The 9,599-nt window shown below is 39.3% G+C and overlaps 1 protein-coding gene across 1 annotated transcript; it reads left to right on the top strand.

Moving 5' to 3' along the window:
• Positions 1-1,692: 1,692 nt before the first annotated feature.
• Positions 1,693-2,136, top strand: LOC142180906 (uncharacterized). Its single transcript, XM_075253009.1, has one exon. It carries the CDS (start codon positions 1,693-1,695, stop codon positions 2,134-2,136), a length of 444 nt encoding a protein of 147 aa, XP_075109110.1.
• Positions 2,137-9,599: the final 7,463 nt, after the last annotated feature.

Genomic DNA, 9,599 nt, shown 5'->3' with positions numbered 1-9,599 from the left:
AGGCAAAGGCATCACGGGCTAGAGTTTGGACTAGATAGAGGTAAGTAATGGTTGTAAATATTTTTTTGAGGGTATGAAACCCCGGATTTCACATCGTTGTGCTACTTTGAGGTGACGCACATGCTAGATGATGAGCGTGAGATCGTGCACCGCTGGGGATTGTGACTTAGTCCGTCCCTTATGACTGTTAAACCGCGTATTTGATTGAAAACTATTTGCTATCACTGTGTTTTGGAAAGTATTATCATGCTTTGGGCTGAATGCCATATTTGGACCTCGTGCCAACTGTTTTGGACCCTTAGGGGATTTTTACTACTATTCCTCACTGCTTTGACTTCATATTTTTACTCAGTCATGCTGTATTTTACTGTTTTCATAACTCAATCATATTTACTCCATTTTTTGACACTTTAAATGACATTTTGGGCCGAGTATCATGTTTTACTGTTGCCCGAGTGGCTTGAGAGATTTTTGACTGAGTGAGGCCGAGGGCCTGTGTTGTGAGGATATTATGGGATCGGGCTGCGCGCCGCAGTAGTGTGTATTGCTTCATGATTATGAGGCCGATGGCTAGTTTGATTATGCCACGAGATGGCTTGATATAGCACTTGGGCTATAGGAGCCCCTCCAGAGTCTGCACACCCCTAGTGAGCGCGGGTATCCAGTGTGAGATGTGATATTGCACGAAGGGCTATTGTTGTTTCATGTTATTGCCCGAGGGGCTGATACAAGTGATTGTGAGATAGCCCGAGGGGCTGGTTCTATTGGTATTTTTTCCGAGGGACTGATTTATGTTTCCACCCTTTCCTCCATGTTTTCATCACTCGTTTGAACTACTGAAAGATGTTTTAAAGAGGTTCTTACTGAACTAAGGTTTTCTTGCGAGCTTTTACTGTTTTATTGCATTGTTCTGGTTTTTACTGTTCTGTTGTAGCATTATGCTTTGTTTTACATATTTTCTTATCGCTCAGCTGCCTTTACTTTTATTACTTACTGAGTTGGCATACTCACATTACTTCCTGCACCCTGTGTGCAGATCCTAGGAGTCTCGGGTCATGCTAGCGTGTGCTGAATTGCTTTCCAGCAGGCTTGTTCGGAGTTGACTAGGATAGTTGTTCGGCGTTCGCAGCCCAGTGCTTCTCCTTCCTATCTTTATTTCACTTTGTACTAGCCTTGTATTAGACTATGTTGTCTTTTCATACTCTTAGACGGATTTTAGATGCTCATGACTGGTGACACACCGATGTTGGGTTGTGTTTGTTTCTGCATTGTTCTATTCTACTCTTTATTTTGGGATTTTTAGCTTATTAATGACTTTAAATGATTTATTATAACTATTTAGTTGGTTTGGGGGTTTGTATCAGCTGGCCTTGTTTCACGAAAGGCGCCATCATGACCGGGTCCAGTTTAGGGTCGTGACAAAGTGGCATCACGACGCCCGTGGTGGGATTTTGGGTCGTGACACTATATGAGATAGAAGAATGACCAAGATGGCTCGGACACGGTTGTTGGTAAATTTCACTTATTTTTCATATCACATTATTTGATCCTGGATCTTCACACTCTTATGTTTGCTCATCACTTGTATTTCCTGATATTGTTAAATCTGTGAGACTTGACTTTGATGTGCTTGTCACGATTCCATTAGGTCATCAGGCTATTGTTAACAGGATTTATCGAGATTGTCCATTCATGATTCAACATCTAGTCTTCCCTGCAGACTTGCTTGAAAAGCTCTTCCAATACTATGATGTTATTGTTGGTATGGATTGGCTCCATAGGCACCATGGATTGGTTGATTGTAGGTTGAAAAAAGTGACTTTTAGAACTCCAGCATATTCACACATAGTAGTTCAAGAAGAAAGATCATTGACATCTAATATTATTTCTATTGTCTTGGCAAGGAAGATGATTCGTCAAGGTTGTAATGCCTATATTGATCATCAAGTCGATACACAATTGGGGAGTCCAAGTCTTAGGGACATACCAACCGTGTGTGGCTTTCCTGATGTATTTTTTGACGATCTTCCTAGGTTTCCACCAAAAAGGAAGATTGAATTTCCTATAGAGCTTGTTCCTGGAACTACTATTTTTATCGCTCCTTATAGAATAGCTGCAGCTGAATTAAAGAGTTGAAGGCTCTTGAGAAAGGTTTTATCCATCCTAGTATTTCGCCTTGGGGAGCTCCTGTTTTATTTGTGAAAAAGAAAGATGGCACTCTTAGGCGTTGCATTGATTACCGACAACTGAACAACGTAACAATCAAGAACAGATGCCCACTACCTAGAATCGATGACATGTTTGAAAAATTGAAGTGTGCCAACTTGTTCTCAAAAATTGACTTGAGGTCTGGATATTATCAGTTGCGAGTGCGGGGGCAAGATGTTCCTAAAATTGCATTTAGGACTAGGTATGGCCATTATAAATTTTTGGTAATGCCATTTGGTTTGACAAATGCTCCTGGTGCATTTATGGATCTAATGAACCGTGTATTCAAGCCTTACCTTGATCAATTTGTGGTGATTTTTATTGATGACATTTTAGTCTATTCCAAGAGTAGAGAAGATCATGATAAACATCTCTGAACTGTCATGCAAATTCTGAAGGAGAGGCAACTCTACGCGAAGCTTTCCAAATGTGAATTTTGGTTGAGTGAAGTGGCTTTTGGGGGGCATATTGTATCAGCTAAAGGTGTGAAGGTTGATCCTACTAAGTTCAAGCTATTGTTGATTGGAAACCCCCTAAAACTCCAACTGATATTAGACGTTTCTTAGGTTTATCATGATACTATAAGAGGTTAGTAAAGGATTTCTCTATTATAGCTTCTCCTTTGACCAAACTTTTGGGGAAAGACGCCAAGTTTGTGTGGGATGACAAGTGTCAAGAGAGATTTGAAAAGCTCAATTCCTTGTTGACACAAGCGCCGATACTTTCTTTGCCAGTTGAAGGGAAAGATTATGTGATATACAGTGATGCATCGTGCTGTGGTTTGGGTTGTGTTTTGATGCAAGAAGGGAAAGCAATTGCGTATGCCATTAGTAAGTTGAAATCGCATGAGTTGAATTATCCCACTCACAATCTTGAACTTGCTGCTATTGTTTTTTGCCTTAAAATGCATTATTTGTACGGGGAGAAGTGTCATATATTTACTGATCACAAAAGTTTGAAGTACTTGGTTACACAAGAAGAGTTAAACTTGAGATAACGTAGATGGCTTGAACTCATCAAAGATTATGATTGCATGATTGATTATAATCTAGGTAAAGCCAATGTGGTTGCAAATGCGTTGAGTCATAATTCCCTTTCAAATTTAACTCTAAGTCCTTTGTCTTTCCTTCTTGAATTAAGAGCCATGAATGCTTGTCTTTCATTTGATTCTAATGGTTCTATCATTGCTAATTTGCAAGTCAAGCCAGTCTTACTTGAGCAGGTCCGAGAAGCACAGAAGTTAGATGAGAAGCTTGTAAAACAGGTTGAAGAAGTCCAAAATGGAAGAGAATAAGATTTTACATTAAAGGAAGATGGTACCTTATTTTATAAAAATAAGTTGTGTGTTCCTAATGATGATGAATTGAGAAAGAAGATCTTGATTGAAGCACATAGTTCATCTTATGCAATGTATCCTGGAGGTAATAAAATGTACTGGATCATGAAGGAGCACTACTGGTGGAGTGGTATGAAGAAAGACATTGTAGAGTTTATTTTTAAACGCTTGGTTTGTCATCAAGTAAAAGCTGGTCTACTGCAACCCTTGTTAATACATGAGTGGAAATGGGAAAGGATAACGATGGACTTTGTTTCTGGACTTCCATGTACTCAAAGGAATCATGATGCAATTTGGGTCATTGTAGATAGACTAACTAAGATTGCTCATTTTTTGGCAATCAGAATGGACTATTCATTAGAACGTTTGTCATAATTATACATTAATGAGATTGTGAGGCTGCATGGAATCCCTGTTTCTATTGTCTCTAACAGAGATCCAAGATTTACATCCAGATTTTGGCCTAGCTTGTAAGAAGCTTTGGGTTCCAGGTTGAATTTTAGTACTGCTTTCCATCCACAAATAGAGGCCAGTCCAAGAGGGTAATACAAGGTCTTGAAAGATATGCTTCGAGCATGTATTATTGAATTTGAGGGTGGTTGGGACAAACACTTGGCCTTGATAGAATTTGCTTATAATAGCTACCAGACAAGTATAGGTATGCTTCCTTATGAAGCTTTATATGGGAGAAAATGTAGAACTCCTCTCTGCTGGAGTGAAGTTGGTGAAAGGAAATTGGTTGGTCCTGAGATTGTAGAACAAACTGAAGATAAGGTAAAAATCATCAAAGATTGTTTGAAAATTGCTTCAGACAGCCAAAAGTCATATGTTGATCTTAAAAGGCGTGAAATTGAGCATCAGGTGGGCGATAAGGTATTTTTAAAGGTTTCTCCATGGAAGAAGATTATGCGATTTGGACAGAAAGGAAAACTTAGTCCTCGATTAATTGGACCTTATGAAATACTTGAAAAAATTGGACTAGTTGCATATAAGCTAGCTTTGCCACCTAAATTATACAAGATCCATGATGTCTTCCATGTTTCTATGCTTAGAAGATATCGCTCTGATCCATCTCATGTTCTTCTTATTGAGTCCATTGAAGTTAATCCTGACATAACATATGAGGAAATTTAGATCCAAATCTTGGCTCGTGAATTAAAGAGCTTAGGAACAAGAGAATCCCCTTAGTGAAAGTCCTATGGAGAAATCATTCTGGCAAGGAAGCTACCTGGGAGCGAGAGGAGGACATGCGACTGCAATATCCACATTATTTCAAGACTAGTATCAGGTAAATTTTGGTACAAAATTTTATTTAAGAGAGAGATGGTTGTAATACCCTGAATTTTATAAATAAATTATGTGTATTTAGGTGATCTTGTTTTTATTGCTAATGTTTTATCACTTTTCTTAAATTTAATTTTTCTACTTTATTTGATTTTAAAAAAAGGGAGTATAAAAAAAACTTAGTATATCCTATTGGATCCCTTAAATCTATTTTGACCCATTTGATAAAGTTAATAGTTAGCTTCTACCCATTTGGGAGATAAACCCTTTATATTAACAAAATCTCTTTCTATCTCTCATAAGACATTTTCTGCTTCTTCTTCTGCTTCTTCTTCTTTGTTCTACCCCTATATTGGAGAACTCTCAATCCACACAAGTTCCATTCTCCCACTACTATCAAGATCACACTAGTTTACATAAAAGTTTTAGTCATTCTCTTTTGAATATATGTTGGAATGTTATCTTCAAGAATCAAGATGGGTTAAGCTTATTTGAAACCCTAGGTTTAGATTTGTGGAGAAACTCTCTCAAACTTGTGCTTCTTGTTCAATATATTTTGGTGAAATTATTAAGTTTGTTGTTAGAGAATTTGAGATTTTGAAAGAAAGAGATTTAATCATGTTGTTGAACTGGACAACAATTAGTATTTTGAGTGTAACTGTAAGGACCCAGTCGGTCGTTTCGAGATTTATAGCCATGTTCCCCATTATCCGCTTCATTTTGTGTTCTTCAGTTGTATTTGATCGTATCGCGTTAGTTGGTTCAGATTAGGAGTGATTTTGGAGAGAATTGAGACACTTAATCTCTTTTAAGAAGGCTTAAGTTAAGGAAGTTGACCGGATGTTGACTTATTGACTTATGAGTAAACGACATCGGAATGAAATTTCGAGAGTTGAGGTAGGCTCATAGTTTCATTTGTGACTTGTGTGCAAGATTTTTGTTCATATGGACGTGATTTGATAGATTTCGTCATCGTTTGTGGAATCTAAAAATTTAGAAGTTCTTAGGCTTGAATCCGAGTGTAATTTGGCGTTTTGATGTTGTTTTAAGTAATTCAAAGGTTCGACTAAAGTTTGAATGATGTTATGGGATGTGTTGGTACGTTTGATCGACGTTTCAAGGGGGGTGAGTTTCAGGTAGATATCGGATCACTATTTGGCTTTGGAAGTTGGAGATATATGATATCTGGTGTTGGAAAGTTGTAGGTCTCGGATCTTGGAAGTGAGGCCACGGAAGGAATTTCGTGGACCCCGATGGTACTATGTGGTCGTGATAGGATTTCGCGGACCACAGTGAGGATTGTGCGGCCGTAGTGAATTATATGCGGACCGTGGTAGTTGATATCTCAGGACCTACGACCGCAGTAGCATTTTGTGGACCGATGTGGAGAGTGTGAGGACGTGGTTAGAAATACATGGACTACAAAATGGAAGTTCAGGGAGCACTATATAAGCGAGGTCTAGGGTTTTATTTCACATTTTGGACATTGGGAGCTAGGTTTGAGGCGAATAATCATGAACATGTCATTGATTTCATCATTTGATTAGTAATTTGGGATGGAATTTGGGGGGAAATTTGTGGAGTTCCATACAAATGAACTTTTGAGATTTGAAAGTCGATTCGAAGTTGAAATTGAGTGGAACTAGTATGGGCAGTCTCGTAATTGAGTGGGTTATCAGATTTTTTAATTTTGGTCGGATTTCTAGACGTGAGCCCGGAGCCCGACTTTTTAGTTGACCTTTTTTACTTTTGGCCTAAAGCTTAGCATTTTCTTATGGGATTGATTCCTTTAGCTCGTGTTGATTGTATCAAATTATTTATGGCTAGATTCGGAGCATCCGGATGTCGATTTGAGGGGTAAAGGCATCGCGGAGTAGGATTTGGTTTTGTTGAGGTAAGTAATGATTTCAAACTTGGTTCTGAGGGTTTGAAACCCCACGCTATCTATTATGTTATTAGTACTGAGGTGACGCAAATGCCAAGTGATGGGCGTTTGGGCATGCACCGCAAGAATTGTGGCCTAGTTCATTCCATGGCACTGCGTAGTGATTTTCTCTTGCTAATATCCATGTGCCTATTATGTGACTAAGTAAATGAGCTATAAATCATGCTAATTACCATGTTAGGGCTTCACACCAATACTGTTGAGACCCGAGTGGTTGTTTCTTGTTGTCATCTCATTAGCTCCATCAATATTCTCTACTCAGTCTTATTCATGCATACCATATCATGTCTCAGTCTCAGTTGTTATTATGTTGGCACATCATATCATTATTTCGGGCTAGTTTCATAGCATTGTGAGCCCGTGTGTGTGAGACTGAAGAGTGTTGACTGAGTGAGGCTGAGAGCCTGATTATAAGTGACAGTTATGGGATCAAGCTGCACGCTGCAACGATTATGATGATGATTATGATAGCACTTGGGCTGTAGGATCCCCTTTAGAGTCTAACACACCCCCAGCGAGCACTAAATTTAGGGATGGATCTTCCCTTGGTATGGAGATGGATCTTCTCCATGTGGCTGGACTGGCCTATTTTTCCTCGGTACTAGAGACTGATAGTCAGTGATATATATAATCTAGGATGGATCTTCCCTGGGCCGTGTGATCCATATACAATACTGAGTGGTTGTGAGGTTATTATCATTATCTGGATATGGATCTTCTCCATAGGGCTGGATTGCCCTTCCTCATTACTGAGTGACTGCTATTAGAGATGTATATATTCCGAGATGGATCTTCCCTGGGACGTATGATCCATATATAGTACTGAGTGGATGAGCATGTCACGACCCAAACTGAAGGGCCATGACTAGCACCCGACCACACTTGCCGAGCACCAACGTACATTTCATCTAACCTTCATTATTATCTTTTAAGGCTGACAAGATCAATATAAATGGTAGACCTAGATCATGGAAAACCAGCAATAAAATATGACGGCATGAACATACATAGCAGGGGATGACCAGACAATCAAGAAACTACGTATAAGGTATGAGCTACCACGCTACTATGAAAGACTATACAACAAAAACTAGCCGACAAGGCATACCAAACTATACATGAGCCGACACCTGTCTATGAGCCTCTAAAAGAACATAAGTGTTGCAACATAGCCGGAACAGGGCCCCGACATACCTATAATGTCTATAACAAAAATTGCATACCAAGACCAAGGCAAGTCCGGAGAAGGGATCTCGCCAATCACCGCTGAACTGGACAGTCTACTGTGGTGGGGGAGCTGCACCTGCCTGTCTATCAGGACCTGCAGCACGACATGCAGCGTCCACAAATAAAAGGACGTCAGTACGAATAAAGTACTGAGTATGTAAGGCAAAGAACCATAAATACGATCAGTAATGTAAGCAAGGATAGAGAATATACAACCTGTAACATCTTAGTACCTCTGAGGGCTACTTACATGAAATGCATGATACATATGTATAAATACATAAACCTTTAAAGCATTCGCCTCTGTGGGCATCATCATCATCATATCGTACCCGGCCATAATAGGCTCGGTAGAATCGTACCCGGCCACGTGGAGCTCGGTAAAACCCAACTGATCAGTGGTTGCACAATAGGTGCCGTACCCGGCCAACTATAGTGTGGCTCGGTAGAGTAAAATAGATACATATATATAATGCATGCTCGACTCATGGAATCACATTCTAAACCTTTCGGAGTGACGTAAGGTCGGTATCCTCTGTACACGTTATTAGGACTAACTCTTCACTATGAACCTTATAAGAATCAGGAAGTACCAACAACATTGATAACATAAGACTAAGAGAAGCAACATTAACATCAATCGTTCCATAAGAGGGAAAATAATGTAAGTACTGCTAGCTTCTAAGAGTAGAGTATCTTGGAAGATCGTTCATTACATTATGTACAATCGGAGTCGTGCAAAAGAAGGAAAGGGATAGCCTCACATACCTTGTATATACTGCCCCAATCTCAAGCTATGCAATTGTCAAAACTCCTTAGTCTACAATAAGATAAACGATACTATCGTTATCATTTAAGCGTCATAACTATTATGTATCGACCCCAACCTATTTTACGATGAAACGGACAGCACCTCCCCTATATATATGACCTCACACCATTCAAAACAGTCACCAAACAGCCCAAACAACATCAATAATAAACATATTGAGCCTCCCAAAATAGTCCACACACAGCCTAATCACTTCATACATACGACGACCACCGTAGTCGTGTCAAACAACCTGGAAATGTTACGGATAACTATCAGCCCATAACCCTACATATATATGGTGTTTATCCACACCCTTCCTCCTCCAAAACTCCACAAGATAGTAGTAAAATACGCAGCCCAACAACAACGCAAAACAGTCCACAAAACAATAACATTACTACCAAGCCTTTCGATATATATCTCACAAGTTCTAGCTTCAATGGCTTAGCCTCAACTGGGATAATCTTAAATACATATAGAGTAAGAGGTTCCTTACCTTTATACAGAAAGAACAACTCCAATTTGACCTTAAATTTCCATGAAATATCCCTCCAATGCTGCCACAACAACAAAAAAGCGAAACTAGCGATCAATTAGTGTTTTTCAGCACTAGAATCACTTTAGAAGGCTTGAAATCACCTAGGATTGATATTAAGAACATGAGGGAGTATTTACAGAATATAAACCCTTTAAAACAACCTCCCACACGAGCTGGAACGACACAAAAATGAGCAACAACAAGAAGAACAAGAGACTTACTAGCGCCACGGAATTCCCGACACTTG

This window comes from Nicotiana tabacum, chromosome 5, assembly GCF_000715075.1.
Source record: "Nicotiana tabacum cultivar K326 chromosome 5, ASM71507v2, whole genome shotgun sequence".
Lineage (NCBI taxonomy): Eukaryota > Viridiplantae > Streptophyta > Magnoliopsida > Solanales > Solanaceae > Nicotiana > Nicotiana tabacum.
The sequence above is the reverse complement of the archived record's forward strand: the minus strand, read 5'-3'. Positions and strand labels throughout refer to the sequence as shown.

Coding starts and splice junctions, on each gene's coding strand:
- LOC142180906 (XM_075253009.1), top strand. CDS start 1,693: ATGATTCAACATCTAGTCTTCCCTGCAGACTTGCTTGAAAAGCTCTTC.